At 49.0% G+C, this 19081-nt stretch overlaps 1 protein-coding gene across 1 annotated transcript in view; it reads right to left on the reverse strand.

Annotated features, from left to right (window-relative positions):
• Window positions 1–18407, reverse strand: part of ENO4 (enolase 4) — a 62572-nt gene extending 44165 nt beyond the window's left edge. The window contains 2 exon segments of the mRNA XM_040436536.1: window positions 17904–18032; window positions 18234–18407. Coding sequence (XP_040292470.1) covers window positions 17904–18032; window positions 18234–18407 — 303 coding nt within the window.
• Between the last annotated feature and the right edge of the window lie 674 nt (window positions 18408–19081).

The raw sequence follows: 19081 nt of genomic DNA on the forward strand, positions 1-19081 counted from the left end.
GACCGGGAGAAGAAAGAGAAGGAGAGAAAGTGACCGGAAGAGAAGAGAAGAGAGAAAGTGACGGAGAGAAGGAGAGAAAGTGACCGGGAGAAGAGAGAGAAGGAGAGAAAGTGACCGGGAGAAGAGAGGAAGGAGGAAAGTGACCGGGAGAAGAGAGAGAAGGAGACAAAGAGAAGGAGAAGAGAGAGAAGGAGAGAAAGTGACCGGGAGAAGAGAGAGAAGGAGATGAAGTAACCGGGAGAAGAGAGAGAAGGAGAAAGTGACCGGAGAGAAGAGAGAGAAGGAGAGAAAGTGACCGGGAGAAGAGAGAGAAGGAGACAAAGTGACCGGGAGAAGAGAGAGAAGGAGATGAAGTAACCGGGAGAAGAGAGAGAAGGAGAGAAGTGACCGGAGAAGAAGAAAGAGAAGGAGACGAAGTGACCGGGAGAAGAGAGAGAGGAGACGAAGTGACTGGGAGAAGAGAGAGAAGGAGACTGTTATGAAAGCGGGTGTGGACCCGCTGCGCCACTGACTGGCTATACTCTGGAGGGGCGTGACTGAGCAACTACCTGGTCTTCACTAGAGCCTCTGATGGTGAGGATAGGCTCGGGCCGTTAGGGTAGTTACCAGGTGCCACTCCAGAGCAGTCCTGAGTCAGTGGCCGCTGACCAAGTGGTCAAAGATATCGGTTGCAAGCGCCGAGGGGAAGTACGTGGGCAGGAAGTCCGGGGTCAGGGTAGGCAGCGGTCAAGCAAAGTCCATAAACAAAGTCCAAGGTCAGAGGCAGGCAGCAAAACAAGCCAAAATCCAATAAATCCAAGAGAAGGGCCCGGTACACAGAAAAGCACAAACTCCAAAAACACCTTTATACTAGGAACTAGACAAGCTAGTGACCAAAATTGCTCATGGCGCCTTTCCTGGGGCAGGAAGCGCCTTTAAATAGTTCCTGCAATCCATCCATAGGCTGGGGAGATAGAGGGCGTGTACGTGCTGCCTCACATGGGAGGAGAGACACGCCCGTGCACGCCCTATCAACCAGCACAGGTCTCCTGCAGGAAGAAACTCTGGCATCGAGCTACCTGCTGCCCGCGCTTGTCAGCATGGCGCATGGCAGCAGGAGGGAAAGAGGGAGCTTGGCGCCCGTGACTGCAGGTGGGGGGCAGCAGCGCCGGAACAGACTGCTGCCTAACAGAGACAAAGTGACCGGGAGAAGAGAGAGAAGGAGACAACATAACCGGGAGAAGAGAGAGAAGGAGACAACATAACCGGGAGAAGAGAGAGAAGGAGACAACATAACCGGGAGCAGAGAGAGAAGGAGACAACATAACCGGGAGAAGAGAGAGAAGGAGACAACATAACCGGGAGAAGAGAGAGAAGGAGACAACATAACCGGGAGAAGAGAGAGAAGGAGACAACATAACCGGGAGAAGAGAGAGAAGGAGACAACATAACCGGGAGAAGAGAGAGAAGGAGACAACATAAACCGGGAGAAGAGAGAGAAGGAGACAACATAAACCGGGAGAAGAGAGAGAAGGAGACAACATAACCGGGGAGAAGAGAGAGAAGGAGACAAAGTGACCGGGGAGAAGAGAGAGAAGGAGACAACATAACCGGTAGAAGAGAGAGAAGGAGAGAAAGTGACCGGGAGAAGAGAGAGAAGGAGAGAAAGTGACCGGGGAGAAGAGAGAGAAGGAGACAACATAACCGGAGAAGAGAGAGAAGGAGAAAACATAACCGGAGAAGAGAGAGAAGGAGAGAAAGTGACCGGGAGAAGAGAGAGAAGGAGACAAAGTGACCGGAGAGAGAGAGAGTAGGAGACAACATAACCGGGAGAGAAGAGAGAGAAGGAGAGAAAGCGACTGGGAGAAGAGAGAGAAGGAGACAACATAACCGGGAGAGAGAGAGAAGGAGACAAAGTGACCGGGAGAAGGAGAGAGAAGGAGACAACATAACCGGGAGAAGAGAGAGAAGGAGAGAAAGCGACTGGGGAGAAGAGAGAGAAGGAGACAACATAACCGGGAGAAGAGAGAGAAGGAGACAAAGTGACCGGGAGAAGAGAGAGAAGGAGACAACATAACCGGGAGAGAGAGGAGAAGGAGAGAAAGTGACCGGGAGAAGAGAGAGAAGGAGACAACATAACCGGGGAGAAGAGAGAGAAGGAGAGAAAGCGACTGGAGAAGAGAGAGAAGGAGACAACATAACCGGGAGAAGAGAGAGAAGGCGACAAAGTGACCGGGAGAAGAGAGAGAAGGAGACAACATAACCGGGAGAAGAGAGAGAAGGAGACAAAGTGACCGGGAGAAGAGAGAGAAGGAGACAACTAACTTCTTGTCGCCTCATGGAGACCCTCTGCCACACATTCTGTCTATTGAGAAGTCCTGGAACCATTCCTGGATATTTCCCCTTAGACATCGGGTTGGTCACACACTATAATTGTGCAGACACTGACCAGTGGATTCACCCGCACGCTCGGGTTACGCGGCGGTTGGAGGGTTTCCTTGCTGATCCCAGCTGCAGGATGCGAGTCTAGAATGGCGGCCGGGCGTATTGTTGCCCCCACAGAGGACGACCTTGTGCTTTCATCTCCATTGTGTGGTGAAGTGCTGCGCCGTGTGCCGCCGGCGCTGTGAAGCGGTGAGATCAGCTTCACAACTTCAATGTTGCTGGAATGTCATAAAAGGCGCGACGAGGTCTCAGGTGTTCATCTAGAGTGCCGCTATCCCCTGCAACGCTCCTCAGGTGGTATACGTCTACATAAACCAGCTGAGCAGCGTATTAACAGGAGAGCCGGGGAGTATACTCACAGGTAAGAATAAGGGGGGGCACCCAGCTTTCCACACACCACAAAGGGCAAATGAACCTGCAAATACAATCTCCAGCTGCAAGAATAATCAAATAAAAGTAAGAACAGTGTTGGGGCGAGCATGCTCGGCCGAACACCATTTTGACTCGAGTATCCGAGATGCTTGGCACATCGCGGGAGTTTGGCCATAAGTACTGCCCTCACTGTAATGCCGTAGCCATGTTGGTTACTGGCATTGGCCGGAACGCTACATAGCACCCGATGACACGTGTTCCGCTCAGTGTTAGGCTACTTTCACACTAGTGTTCGGGGCTCGCCTTGTGAGCTCCGTTTTAAAAGGCTCTCACAAGCGGCCCCGAACGGATCCGTCCAGCCCTAATGCATTCTGGGTGGATGCGGATCCGCTCAGAATGCATCAGTCTGGCTCCGTTTGTCCTCCGCTCCGCTCAGCAGGCGGACACCTGAACGCAGCTTGCAAGCATCCGGGTGTCCGCCTGGCCGTGCGGAGGCAAACGGATCCGTCCAGACTTACAATGCAAGTCAATGGGGACGGATCCGTTTGAAGATGACACAATATGGCTCAATTGCAAACGGATCCGTCCCCCATTGACTTTCAATGTAAAGTCTGAACGGATCCGTTTGCATTATAGGTGCGGATCCGTCTGTGCAGATACCAGACGGATCCGCTCCTAACGCAGGTGTGAAAGTAGCAGTCAGGGAGAGCTGCAGCAGAAGGGACAGACAGTGTAGGGACAGGAATTGGTCCTTTTTTTAGGCAGGGTTTAGTGTTGAAAGGAGTTAGAGACCCAAAAATCCTTTTAAGGACTATTGTTTTATTTGGCTGCAATATATATTATTAGTGCAACCTGCGCTAAATTCTTGAAATTCTTTGGGTGCTGCTGACAGTGACACAACCTCTGCTACATCTGTTGTGTTACATTTGCGCATCCTAAATATCAGTGACATTCAGCGCAATTGTTTGGCCGCTGCTGACAGCGACATTACCTGCGCTACACCTCCTGTATAACGTCTGCGCATCCTAAATATCAGTGACATTCTGTGTACTTTATTTGCGCATACACTTACAAATCCTACACTACTGTACGTGTGACATACTTTTAAGCATATATACCATTTAATATGACCGGATGCTGATGGTGCACGCAGAGCCGTGGCCCTGGGCGCGGTGAAACTGTGCCTGCTGCCAGAGCACAAGAAACACAATCATCCACGATACCTAGGCTTCATGTCCCAGTTTGCAGGCGGTGCAGGACTATGCTCTCGAAGTCAGACCATTGCGACCAGGTGGTCGGTTGGATTGCAGCAGATAATGCTTCCAGTCGGTTGATCACCACCCTGTCTTCCACCAAGTCCAGTCTCAGTAGCCAAGAGTCTGGTGAACACAATCCTCACCCTGATCCTCCTTCCTCCTACCATGGAGAGTCTTGACAAACAAGTCATCCCACACTCGGATCTTCCAAGGAGCTCTTTTCATCGCCATTCCTTGATTTGGGCCGTTTGACAAGCCCGCTTGAAGAGGGACTTGAGGAGTCTTGTGCACTAATTCCCAAACTCTTGAGCATCCAAAGTTAGAAGAAGATGTCGGTGGGAACGGCAATTAGTGTTTCACGAGGTGGATGATGATGATGAGACACAGTTACCAATAAGTCAACGGCAATTAGTGTCTCAAGAGGTTGATGATGAGGATGAGACACAGTTGTCAATAAGTGAGGTTCTTATTAGGTCAACAAGTCAGGAGGATGAGCAGAGTGAGGAAGTGGAAGAGGAGGTGGTGGACGTTGAAATCACTGACCAACCTAGGAAGGTGGCAAGCCGAGCGAGGACAGCAGTACAGAGGGGGAGGGATCTGCAGCCCGCAACAGGCTGGAAGAGGCAGTGGGGTGGCAAAAAGGAAGAAGGCGGCCACACCAAACAGGCCCGCAACTGTCCCCCGGAGCACCCCCTTGCGGCAATCTTGATTTAAACCCTGCTTAATAGAATAGATGATAGCAGAATTGAGGGTGCAAACCATCGACATGGAAGTTGCAACTAGATATCTCAAGCAGGAATTGAAAGAGAGTAACCTAGTCTGCAACCTGCGGACAAGTGAGTTCGAATTGAGTGAGATAGATCACGTGACCACTTTATGAATGGAGTAGGAATTGAAAGGGAGTAAAGGTGGATCCCTCTCCAGCGTAGATCTTTGAAGGACAGGACACACGCCCCTGAAGAATCAAATAGGAGAAACCTAGGTCGGGCAGATCTATACGGCTGGATGTATTTTATTTCAATGCTTGTTGACATCCTTCCTTTGTGAGTATAATAAACCTTTTTATCACCATATATAAGGTGGTATTTTCACTATGTGCGCAAACCTCTAACTTCCACAGAGGGATCGTTTTCAGAAAGACTATCCGGTTGGATACTCTGATGTTTGGCTGCATCAAAAAAAGCTGCAATAGTCTAATGATTTTCGGATGCATTTGTTGAGTACGGCAGCGCGATCACCTTTACAGAGAAACTGATGATTAAAGTGAATAGAACCCACTTCACACGGAGATCAGCAGCACCAAGTATTAAGTCAAGAACAACGTAACGGAGAATTTTATTTTTATTTTATAAAATGGTTGTGTCTGATAATGGCCGTAACTTGGTGGCAGTTTTGGAGCTCGGCAACCTTAGACACATCCCATGCCTAGCCCACGTCTTCAACTTAGTGGTTCAGCGGTTTCTCACCCCAATTTCCCTAAGCTACTAGTGAAGGTGCGCCGTGTGTGCCCATTTCCGTAAGTCATCGACAGATTCCACCGGTCTGTCAGAGCTGCAGCAGTGCTGGGAAATTGCCAGCTCACCGGCTGTTGTGCGACGTGAGCACGCGCTGGAACTCCACGTTCCACATGTTGGCCAGGCTTTGGGTAGCAGCAGAGGGCAGTAGTGGGAATACCAGCTGCAACATGGTCGTCGCCAGTCCAGTCAGCTTCCTCTCTTCACAAGCGTGGAGTGGGCATGGATGTCTGACCTCTGTGAGGATTTAAGAAACTTTGAGGAATCAACACAGATGGTGAGCGGCGATAACGCTATTATCAGCGTCACCATCCCACTTTCTGTGTCTACTCAAACGCTCGCTGATCGCAATGAAGGCCGACGCTTTGCATGTGGAAAAGGTGGAAATGGGGGAAGACATTACACAGGGTGATAGCCAGACCACCCTCAGTTCATATTCTCAGCACAAATTGGATGATGAGGAGGAGGAGCAGGAGACGGTTGCCTCCGCTACAGAGGGTAGTACCCATAGCAGGTTTATTCCATCTGTTCAGCGTGGATGGCCGAAGAGGAGGAAGAGGATGAGGAGATTGAGAGTCATCCTCCTGATGACGACAGCAAAGTCTTGCTGTTGGTACTCCGGCACACATGGCTGACTTCATGTTAGGCTGCCTTTCCCGTGACCCTCGTGTTATACGCATTTTGGACAACACAGATTTCTTGACCCCCCGCCAGCACCCTCACCCTGATGCGCGGTCTAGTGTCACAAGGGGGGAAAAATTTTAGAAGATGGTGAAGGAGTACGTAGCAGACCGTGTCAGCGTCCTCAGTGATCCCTCAGTGCCTTACAACTACTGGGTGTCCAAGCTGGACACAAGGCACGAACTGGCGCTCTACACCTTGGAGGTGAAGGTCTGCCTGCCGCCAGCGTTTTGTCAGAGCGGGTATTTAGTGCTGCTGGGGGCATAATAACAGATAAGCGCATCCGCCTGTCAACTGAAAATGCTGACAGGTTGACTCTTATAAAAATGAACAAGGCCTGGATGCCCCTGACTTCTCGACTCCATCAGAGGAAGCGGCTGAACATGAAGGCACTTTACATGTGTTGTTTGTAATGTACTGAATACTCTGTATTCCCTGCACCCCTTCCACCACAAACAAGGGTGTATGGTTCAATCTTCCTTTTCTCCTCCTTCTCCTCCATCATATCAACATGCTTATTTGTCTGCCCTCACCCATAATGGTTGTAGATGGTCAGACCAGCAGGTCTTGCTCCTAATGTTTTTTGAGGGTCAGCTCAGCAGCAGACCCTCGCCCACAAAATTTATTAGATGGTCAGCTCAGCAGGCCCTCGCCCGTAATGTTTTATAGGGTCACCAGCAGACCCTTGCTCCTAATGTTTTAGAGGGTCACCAACAGCCATCAATCATAATTTTCAAGGCTGTGTATGATGCCCACCTTTATGTGTAATAAGGGTGTATTGGAGCGCCGGTTCCTTGTAATTTTTGGCAGCCCTTTTCCCTTAGTGCATAGGCTTTATGAGTGTAGGAGTCCCACTACCTGAACAATTGTACCACAATGTGAATGAGGCCTCCATTATATGATATACCGGTTTGTGTCGGAGTGCCTCTTCCGTGTAATTTTGGCAGCACTTGCACTTTATATAGAAGTAAATATACAGGAAAGAATGTTTCCTAACTATTTTTCCTCTAAAATCGATTTTATCTTCGGTTTTGTGCGTATTATTGTCAGTCTGTAAAAGTGGCGTACTACTCGGACAACATGGTTCCCAGCAGCGACCTGGGAGTCCAAGATGCATCCAGACATCCTCCCCATGCTGTTCCCGAACCATTTCAGTGGTGTTTCCATCAATTTCTGACCTTTTCCTATGAACCAGACACCCTCCCCTCTTCAGAGCAGGGGGCGCCTGGTTTAATGCTCGGGTTCTCTCATTGACTTCCATTGTGCACCCGAGCATCCCGGGGTGTTCAACCCAAGCACCGCGCACTTTGGTGCTCAATAAACACTAGTAAAGAACAGTTCCAAAGTGTTCTCCTACGGCGAGCGTAGGTTCCTGGTGACGTGAGTCCTGTCTGTTCAAAAGTATAATCCGAACCGCGCTGCTCCCAGTCAGAAAAGACGGGTTCAGTAAATCAGAAGATCATGGAACGTTTTTTCTATAGACGAAATCAATCGCTGGTTAAAACGAATGCGGAGTCCACTGCAATCTCTGCTCGATTCACCGTAGTGCACATGTCCTCTTCCCGAGGGTGTTCCTTTTATGTCATACTGGGGTATACCCCTGCAGTCTTTTCCTTTTATGTCTACTGGGCGTTACCCCTGCAGTCTTTCCTTTTATGTATACTGGGCGTTACCCTGCAGTCTTTTTATAAAAGCTTTATCTATTTCATAGTATCATACATAGCTGATCAAATTCCCAAATATCCATAAATACATAAAACACATCAAAATCAACAGTTCCATTATATTAAAATATCGCAGCTAATCTTTTTTCCTCCATAGGGTCTCCCAATCACATGTCCTATGTTCTATAATATCTATTATTCACTCTCAACCTGTTCCACCTCACCTTACTTCATGAATGAACATCACGTTTCTCTTCACCTCTAAGGGATCTTCTCGGTCTCCTTCCACCTCTAGGGATCTTCTCTGTCTCCTTCCACTCTAAGGGATCTTCTCTGTCTCCTTCCACCTCTAAGGGATCTTCTCTGTCTCCTTCCACCTCTAAGAGATCTTCTCTGTCTCCTTCACCTCTAAGAGATCTTCTCTGTCTCCTTCCACCTCTAAGGGATCTTCTCTGTCTCCTTCCACCTCTAAGAGATCTTCTCTGTCTCCTTCCACCTCTAAGAGATCTTCTCTGTCTCCTTCCACCTCTAAGAGATCTTCTCTGTCTCCTTCCACCTCTAAGAGATCTTCTCTGTCTCCTTCCACCTCTAAGGGATCTTCTCTGTCTCCTTCCACCTCTAAGGGATCTTCTCGGTCTCCTTCCACCTCTAAGGGATCTTCTCTGTCTACTTCCACTTCTAAGGGATCTTCTCTGTCTCCTTCCACCTCTAAGGGATCTTGTCTGTCTCCTTCCACCTATAAGTGATCTTGTCTGTCTCTGCACTTTCTCTGACATTACGGATACGCTCTTGTGCCCTTCTTTTCGGTTTTCTCATCGTCCGTCATACATACTGGAGTCCGCCAGGGCGCTCCGGCGCGTATACGACCCCCATATCTTCACAGGTAAGCTCGCCTTCCATACCTTATTCCACCCATTACTTGTCTACACTACTTCACCACCTCTCTGTCTTCTGTCACCGTGAAGCGGTACAAGTCGGTCCCAAAACAGGGTTATTTTTTTAAAATAGACCAATTTTTTCTAATGGCGTTTCTAATAAGACCCGCATCACTGCTATATATCGAGTCAAAAAGGCGGCACTAAAATCGCCTTCACTTCTCCCATTATTTTTCTTTATCTTCTCGCCTTGGGTTTTTCTTCTTCATTCCTTGCACGTCCTTCTTCCTCTTCTTCTTTCATCCATCTTGGCAGATCATCTTTTCTATATCTTTCTCTATTCTGAATGAATAAACTCTGCTCCTTATAATCACTTAGGTCGGAGCCATTCCAATAAATCCTCTTAAACTGTCCCTTAGGAGCATTCTTTATCCGAGGTGTATGAGGACAACCAGGGGTCGCTATGTTTGCAGTCACATCTCTTGGCTTAAAAAACGTCTTGGTTTTAATCTTCTCCCCTCCACAAAAATGGTCAAGTCTAGAAAGTTAACAGAAGTTTGACTAATATTTTCCGACAAGCAAGATTCTGTTGATTATAATTTATTTACCTAAGAGAATTCTCCAGTCCCAAATGATCTCCTTTCATATCAAAAACAGTCATCAATGTACCGTTTCAAGAAAATTAAACCCCCTCCCTCTCTCGTATCATTGATCTTAGGGTCTCCCATAAGGCCATAAAAAGATTTGCGAACTGGGGGCGATTTCGCCCCCATCGCCATCCCAGTTAACTGCAATTAAAAAACACCATAGAACCAAAAATAATTACAACTTAAAGGAAAATCCTGACACTCAATCAAAAAATTCCATTTGTTTCAAACAACATTTGGGGGTCTCCATTTGGTTGATGGTCCACTGCCTTCAAACCCTAGTTTTAGACAGAACAGTGTAGAGCGATGTCATTTACAAGATGCGTCCATCTCCCGGATCCTAGGAGGGGTGTCAACATATTCTGTTAGTTGACTCGTGAGGGAATTCATTCCCGGCACTATCGGTCTCCCCAGAGGGTCTACTATACGCTTATGTATTTTTGGCAAATAATATATCACCGGAATTACCGGATATCTAATCATGAAATTATGAAACTCATTACTCTTTAGAATACCCTTATTCTAGTCTTTTTGTGAAAGCACCGCATTTATTTTTTATATTCAATTGTAGGGTCTTTTTTGGAGTCAATACTTTTTATCTCCTAATAATCGTAGTATTTCTTTATCAGATTTTCTCTATCCACAATAACGACCCCCCCCCCCCCTCCATCAGCTGGTTTCAGAACTATACCAGGATTTGCTTCCACAGACTTTAGAACTTGTCTTTCTTATGAGGATATGAGACCTTGGTCTAGTATCAATGTTCTAGGATTTTGTTCCAAGCTGCTGTACGTTCATTGTGCTTTGGCTGCAGAAAAAAGTTGATTTGTCCCGTAAGTTGTTTGTGCAACCTCCTCCTCCTTCTCCTCCTTCTTCTCCTCCTCCTCCTCCTCCTTCTCCTCCTCCTCCTTCTCCTCCTTCTCCTCCTCCTTCTCCTCCTCCTCCGTCTCCTTCTCCTCCTCAAGGTGAGCCTGTCCGGGATTCGAGATCACGTCTTTCACTTGTTTAGAGCAGACCATCTTCTTGTCAGTTCATAGATCACTCTGATCTCTCCTTGATTCTCTTGCTTTTGGGGCTGTTGATGATCCCCTTTTCCCCACCTAAGCTACTGACCATATTTGTGGAGGGGAGAAGATTGAAACCAAAAAGTTTTTTAAGAGCCAAGAGATGTGACTGCAAACATAGCGACCCCTGGTTGTCCTCATACACTTCGATAAAGAATGCTCCTAAGGGACAGTTTTTAAGAGGATTTATCGGAATGGCTCCGACCTAAGTGATTATAAGGAGCAGAGTTTATCATTCAGAATAGAGAAAGGATATAGAAAAGATTGATCTGCCAAATGGATGAAAGAAGAAGAGAAGAAGGACGTGCAAGGAATGAAGGAAGAAAAACCCAAGGCGAGAAGATGAAGAAAAATAATGGCAGAAATGAAGGCGATTTTAGTGCCGCCTTGTGACTCGATATAGCAGTGATGCGGTTCTTATTAGAAACGCCATTCGAAAAATTTGGTCTGTTTTAAAAAATAACCCTGTTTTAAGACCCAAAAATCTGTATAATCAGACATCATTTTAAAAAAGCCTCAAATGTAAAAGACCGACTTCTACATGGAGAGAAAAGACACGTGCTCACAAGGCAAGAACAGCTTCACGGGTGACAGAAGACAGAGAGGTGGTGAAGTAGTGTCGACAAGTAATGGGTGGAATATAGTATGGAAGGGCGCAGCTTAGCTGTGAAGATATGGGGGTCGTATACGTGCCGGCGCGCCCTGGCGGACTCCATTATGTAGGACAGGCGATGAGAAAACCGAAAACGAGGGCACAAGAGCGTATCCGTAATGTCAGAGAAGGGTGCAGAGACGCAGAGCGTCTCTGCACACTCCAAAAAGGCTGACAATAAAATCTGGAAGGTTTGACCTTTATTGGACTGCAGCGTGTTCTAAATAAATGGTGAGGAGAAGACCCGATGGTGAAGATAAATCTAAAAGAGCTGGAATGGCTTTACCGGCTCGGCACTATGCAACCATGTGGCTGAACGGGTAGCTTGACATCAAATCTTGCCTCAAGGAAGAGGGCATTCAGAGAAAAGACACTGAGAGGAAGAATGGTGGAAGGAGACCGAGAAGATCCTTATAGGTGGAAGGAGACCGAGAAGATCCTTATAGGTGGAAGGAGACCGAGAAGATCCTTATAGGTGGAAGGAGACCCAGAAGATCCTTATAGGTGGAAAGAGACAGAGAAGATCCTTATAGGTGGAAAGAGAGGAAGATCCTTATAGGTGGGAAGGAGACAGAGAAGATCCTTATAGGTGGAATGAGACAGAGAAGATCCCTTATAGGTGGAAAGAGAGAGAAGATCTTATAGGTGGAAGGAGACAGAGAAGATCCTTATAGGTGGAAGGAGACAGAGAAGATCCTTATAGGTGGAAGGAAGACCGAGGAGATCCTTAAGGTGGAAGGGAGACAGGGAAGATCCTTATAGGTGGAAGGAGACAGAGAAGATCCTTATAGGTGGAAGGAGACAGAGAAGATCCTTATAGGTGGAAGGAGCAGAGAAGATCCTTATAGGTGGAAGGAGACAGAGAAGATCCTTATAGGTGGAAGGAGACAGAGAAGATCCTTATAGGTGGAAGGAACAGAGAAGATCCTTATAGGTGGTGAAGGAGACAGAGAAGATCCCTTATAGTGGAATGAGACAGAGAAGATCCCTTATAGGTGGAAAGAGAGAGAAGATCCTTATAGGTGGAAGGAGACAGAGAAGATACTTATAGGTGGAAGGAGACAGAGAAGATCCTTATAGGGTGGAAGGAGACAGAGAAGATCTTATAGGTGGAAGGAGACAGAGAAGATCCTTATAGGTGGAAGGAGACAGAGAAGATCTTATAGGTGGAAGGAGACAGAGAAGATCCTTATAGGTGGAAGGAGACAGAGAAGATCCTTATAGGTGGAAGGAGACAGAGAAGATCCTTATAGGTGGAAGGAGACAGAGAAGATCCTTACAGGTGGAAGGAGACAGAGAATATCCTTATAGGTGGAAGGGACAGAGAAGATCCTTATAGGTGGAAGGAGACAGAGAAGATCCTTATAGGTGGAAGGAGACAGAGAAGATCCTTATAGGTGGAAAGAGAGAGAAGATCCTTATAGGTGGAAGGAGACAGAGAAGATCCTTATAGGTGGAAGGAGACAGAGAAGATCCTTATAGGTGGAAGGAGACAGAGAAGATCCTTATAGGTGGAAGGAGACAGAGAAGATCCTTATAGGTGAAAGGAGACAGAAGATCCTTATAGGTGAAAGGAGACAGAAGATCCTTATTGGTGGCAGGAGACCGAGGAGATCCTTATAGGTGGAAGGAGACAGAGAAGATCCTTATAGGTGGAAGGAGACAGAGAAGATCCTTATAGGTGGAAGGAGACCGAGGAGATCCTTATAGGTGGAAGGAGACAGAGAAGATCCTTATAGGTGGAAGGAGACAGAGAAGATCCTTATAGGTGGAAGGAGACAGAGAAGATCCTTATAGGTGGAAGGAGACAGAGAAGATCCTTATAGGTGGAAGGAGACAGAGAAGATCCTTATAGGTGGAAGGAGACAGAGAAGATCCTTATAGGTGGAAGGAGACAGAGAAGATCCTTATAGGTGGAAGGAGACAGAGAAGATCCTTATAGGTGGAAGGAGACAGAGAAGATCCTTATAGGTGGAAGGAGACAGAGAAGATCCTTATAGGTGGAAGGAGACAGAGAAGATCCTTATAGGTGGAAGGAGACAGAGAAGATCCTTATAGGTGAAAGGAGACAGAAGATCCTTATAGGTGAAAGGAGACAGAAGATCCTTATTGGTGGCAGGAGACCGAGGAGATCCTTATTGGTGGCAGGAGACCGAGGAGATCCTTATAGGTGGAAGGAGACCGAGGAGATCCTTATTGGTGGCAGGAGACCGAGGAGATCCTTATAGGTGGAAGGAGACCGAGGAGATCCTTATAGGTGGAAGGAGACAGAGAAGATCCTTATAGGTGGAAGGAGACAGAGAAGATCCTTATAGGTGGAAGGAGACAGAGAAGATCCTTATAGGTGGAAGGAGACAGAGAAGATCCCTTATAGGTGGAATGAGACAGAGAAGATCCCTTATAGGTGGAAAGAGAGAGAAGATCCTTATAGGTGGAAGGAGACAGAGAAGATCCTTATAGGTGAAAGGAGACAGAAGATCCTTATAGGTGAAAGGAGACAGAAGATCCTTATTGGTGGCAGGAGACCGAGGAGATCCTTATAGGTGGAAGGAGACCGAGGAGATCCTTATTGGTGGCAGGAGACCGAGGAGATCCTTATAGGTGGAAGGAGACAGAGAAAATCCTTATAGGTGGAAGGAGACAGAGAAGATCCCTTATAGGTGGAATGAGACAGAGAAGATCCCTTATAGGTGGAAAGAGAGAGAAGATCCTTATAGGTGGAAGGAGACAGAGAAGATCCTTATAGGTGAAAGGAGACAGAAGATCCTATAGGTGAAAGGAGACAGAAGATCCTTATTGGTGGCAGGAGACCGAGGAGATCCTTATAGGTGGAAGGAGACCGAGGAGATCCTTATTGGTGGCAGGAGACCGAGGAGATCCTTATAGGTGGAAGGAGACCGAGGAGATCCTTATAGGTGGAAGGAGACAGAGAAGATCCTTATAGGTGGAAGGAGACAGAGAAGATCCTTATAGGTGGAAGGAGACAGAGAAGATCCTTATAGGTGGAAGGAGACAGAGAAGATCCTTATAGGTGGAGAGAGACAGAGAAGATCCTTATAGGTGGAAGGAGACAGAGAAGATCCTTATAGGTGAAAGGAGACAGAAGATCCTTATTGGTGGCAGGAGACCGAGGAGATCCTTATAGGTGGAAGGAGACCGAGGAGATCCTTATTGGTGGCAGGAGACCGAGGAGATCCTTATAGGTGGAAGGAGACCGAGGAGATCCTTATAGGTGGAAGGAGACAGAGAAGATCCTTATAGGTGGAAGGAGACAGAGAAGATCCTTATAGGTGGAAGGAGACAGAGAGATCCTTATAGGTGGAAGGAGACAGAGAAGATCCTTATAGGTGGAATGAGACAGAGAAGATCCCTTATAGGTGGAAAGAGAGAGAAGATCCTTATAGGTGGAAGGAGACCGAGGAGATCCTTATAGGTGGAAGGAGACAGAGAAGATCCTTATAGGTGGAAGGAGACAGAGAAGATCCTTATAGGTGGAAGGAGACAGAGAAGATCCCTTATAGGTGGAATGAGACAGAGAAGATCCCTTATAGGTGGAAAGAGACAGAGAAGATCCTTATAGGTGGAAAGAGACCGAGAAGATCCTTATAGGTGGAAGGAGACAGAGAAGATCCTTATAGGTGGAAGGAGACAGAGAAGATCCTTATAGGTGGAAGGAGACAGAGAAGATCCTTATAGGTGGAAGGAGACAGAGAAGATCCTTATAGGTGGAAGGAGACAGGGAAGATCCTTATAGGTGGAAGGAGACAGAGAAGATCCTTATAGGTGAAAGGAGACAGAAGATCCTTATAGGTGGAAGGAGACAGAGAAGATCCTTATAGGTGAGACAGAGAAGATCCTTATAGGTGGCAGGAGACCGAGGAGATCCTTATAGGTGGAAGGAGACCGAGGAGATCCGTTATAGGTGGAAGGAGACAGAGAAGATACTTATAGGTGGAAAGAGACAGAGAAGATCCCTTATAGGTGGAAGGAGACCGAGAAGATACCTTATAGGTGAAAGGAGACCGAGGAGATCCGTTATAGGTGAAAGGAGACAGAGAAGATCCTTATAGGTGGAAGGAGACAGAGAAGATCCTTATAGGTGGAAGGAGACCGAGAAGATCCTTATAGGTGGAAGGAGACAGTAAGAAGCTATTGGCCTGGAGCGCAGGACAGTCCATGGCTCCGGCTCACAGCTGAGGCTTTGTTACAATGTATCAGTGCATAGAAAGCTATTGGCCTGCAGTGCAGGACAGTCCGTGACTCCGGCTCACAGCTGAGGCTTTGTTACAATGTATCAGTGCATAGAAAGCTATTGGCCTGCAGTGCAGGACAATCCGTGGCTACGGCTCACAGCTGAGGGTTTGATACAATGTATCAGTGCATAGAGAGCTATTGGCCTGCAGTGCAGGACAGTCCGTGGCTCTGGCTCACAGCTGAGGGTTTGATACAATGTATCAGTGCATAGAGAGCTATTGGCTGGGAGTGCAGGACAGTCCGTGGCTCCAGCTCACAGCTGAGGCCTTGTTACAATGTATCAGTGCAGGACAGTCCGTGGCTCCGGCTCACAGCTGAGGCCTTGTTACAGTGTATCAGTGCAGGACAGTCCGTGGCTCCGGCTCACAGCTCAGGCCTTGTTACAGTGTATCAGTGCAGGACAGTCCGTGGCTCCGGCTCACAGCTGAGGCCTTGTTACAGTGTATCAGTGCAGGGCAGTCCCCAGGGGCGTAGCTAAAAGCTCATGGGCCCTGTGCAAGAGTTCAGCTTGGGGCCCCCGTCCCTCAGTGCTTGTTGGCGAGGGCAGGGGAGCACATAGCCTTCCTGCTGCCCGAGGCAAACATTGAAAGGGCCCCCCCTCATGCCAAATTCTTAACCTAACCCCTTCCCTCCAGCCAGAGGGGTAAATTGACCAGTATGCACTTTCTATAATGCTAGTGTCTTATGTGGCACAAGGGTCTTTGGTCCCCTCAGGCTCCTGGGCCCGGTAGCGACTGCTACCTCTGCGCCCCCTATAGCTACACCCCTGGCAGTCGCACATTACAGGTGTCGGGGCTGCTGGACGCACCTTCTCAATGCTCCGCACTCGGCTCACAGCTGAGGCCTCGTTACAGTGTATCAGTGCAGGGCAGTCCCACATTACAGGTGACGGGGCTGCTGGACGCACCTTCTCAATGCTCCACACTCGGCGGCGGCCTTGTTACAGTGTATCAGTGCAGGACTGTCCGTGGCTGAGGCCTTGTTACAGTGTATCAGTGCAGGACAGTCCGTGGCTGAGGCCTCGTTACAGTGTATCAGTGCAGGGCAGTCCCACATTACAGGTGACGCACCTTCTCAATGCTCCGCACTCGGCACTCGGCGGCGGCCTTGTTACAGTGTATCAGTGCAGGACGTCCGTGGCTGAGGCCTTGTTACAGTGTATCAGTGCAGGACAGTCCGTGGCTGAGGCCTCGTTACAGTGTATCAGTGCAGGGCAGTCCGTGGCTGCGGCTCACAGCTGAGGCCTCGTTACAGTGTATCAGTGCAGGACAGTCCGTGGCTCCGGCTTACAGCTGAGGCCTCGTGACAGTGTATCAGTGCAGGGCAGTCGCACATTACAGGTGACGCACCTTCTCCATGCTCCGCACTCGGCACACGGCGGCGGCCTTGTTACAGTGTATCAGTGCAGGACTGTCCGTGGCTCCGGCCCACAGCTGAGGCCTCGTTACAGTGTATCAGTGCAGGCAGTCCCACATTACAGGTGACGCACCTTCTCAATGCTCCGCACTCTGCACACAGGCGGCGGCCTTGTTACAGTGTATCAGTGCAGGACGTCCGTGGCTGAGGCCTTGTTACAGTGTATCAGTGCAGGACAGTCCGTGGCTGAGGCCTCGTTACAGTGTATCAGTGCAGGGCAGTCCGTGGCTGCGGCTCACAGCTGAGGCCTCGTTACAGTGTATCAGTGCAGGACAGTCCGTGGCTCCGGCTCACAGCTGAGGCCTCGTGACAGTGTATCAGTGCAGGGCAGTCGCACATTACAGGTGACGCACCTTCTCCATGCTCCGCACTCGGCACACGGCGGCGGCCTTGTTACAGTGTATCAGTGCAGGACTGTCCGTGGCTCCGGCCCACAGCTGAGGCCTCGTTACAGTGTATCAGTGCAGGCAGTCCCCACATTACAGGTGACGCACCTTCTCAATGCTCCGCACTCGGCACACGGCGGCGGCCTTGTTACAGTGTATCAGTGCAGGACAGTCCGTGGCTGAGGCCTCGTTACAGTGTATCAGTGCAGGGCAGTCGCACATTACAGGTGACGCACCTTCTCCATGCTCCGCACTCGGCACACGGCGGCGGCCTTGTTACAGTGTATCAGTGCAGGACTGTCCGTGGCTCCGGCCCACAGCTGAGGCCTCGTTACAGTGTATCAGTGCAGGCAGTCCCACATTACAGGTGACGCACCTTCTCAATGCTCCGCACTCGGCACACGGCGGCGGCCTTGTTACAGTGTATCAGTGCAGGACAGTCCGTGGCTGAGGCCTCGTTACAGTGTATCAGCGCAGGGCAGTCGCACATTACAGGTGACGCACCTTATCAATGCTCCGCACTCGGCACACAGAGGCGGCCTTGTTACAGTGTATCAGTGCAGGACAGTCCGTGGCTGAGGCCTTGTTACAGTGTATCAGTGCAGGACAGTCCGTGGCTGAGGCCTCGTTACAGTGTATCAGTGCAGGACAGTCCGTGGCTGAGGCCTCGTTACAGTGTATCAGTGTATTGGACGCACCTTCTCCATGCTCCGCACTCGGCACACGGCGGCGGCCTCCAGCGCTGCGTTTCCTGCGCCGTCCAGCACCTGCCGCGCACGGACATCAGTTATCACCGGAGGGTCGGAGAATTCAGCAAAGTAATTAGACTGAAAGGAAAAAAGACACAAACATGAGGATCCAGGAATGAATGTACAACCACCCCCAGCATCCCAGGGCAGATACTGAGCGGATGATGACTACTACTCTGGACATTGTGTTATTATTGATATCATCAGTTGTTATTATTAGGGTGATATATCCTATAATCAGTGACGTCAGGTGATATTAGGCTGGTGGTGACGTCATACCAGGTGTCCGTACACGTCTTCCGGTCCCCGGTGATAGATGCTGTTCAGAGCCTCCTCCAGTCTCTCCGGGACGCGGCGGGAGCGGTAATAGTCGGCCGCGGCGCACGCTCGCTGTATGTGGCCCCTTGACATGACTGTGGCCCCACAACTCATCGAAGATCCTGTATCTTCCATGGCTCTCGCTGGTTGCCAGGTAACAGGCGGCATCAAGCTGTATGGTTACTATGGAGATGGCGCCTGCTAACACTAGAGCGCCTCAGACGGCTTCTGTCCCCGGTCCAGGAGCCGGGCTACAGGAAAATGGCGCCGTGGTTACGACTGGACATGGACCATCTGAGGGGAGGGCTTACCGGAAAAGACATTATGTGCAACAACCAATCAGGTTATTGCTTTTAGTTTTTTTCAGGTTGCGAAATTTGAGAGCTGCAATCTGATTGGTCGCTGTGAGCACCTACAGCGTTTCTGAAGTAAATACCCCCAGGTAGGTGCCCCCGGTCCAGGAGCTCAGGAGCCTCCCGGGGGAACTCTGGGGCCCCAACAGCTTGTGTCCCGAGGTCTCAGCAGGCCCCCCGCCCTCAGAGTGTGGAGGAGCCAAGGTTCCTGCCTTTCTATACAGTCAATCGGCATCAAATCATGAAATAATATCCGAGATATAATATCCAGAGAAGCCCTTTCTGATTCACTATTGTAAATGTTATAATGCAAATCTATACCTCAGATCAAAACGAGCGACTGTCCCTCCAAAAGAGGTCTGTATACAGGGGTCTGTGGTCTGTATACGGGGGGTCTGGGGTCTGTATACCGGGGGTCTGTATACAGGGGGTCTGGGGTCTGTATACGGGGGTCTG

The sequence above is a fragment of the Bufo bufo genome, chromosome 6 (genome assembly GCF_905171765.1).
Source record: "Bufo bufo chromosome 6, aBufBuf1.1, whole genome shotgun sequence".
Taxonomy (NCBI): Eukaryota; Metazoa; Chordata; class Amphibia; order Anura; family Bufonidae; genus Bufo; species Bufo bufo.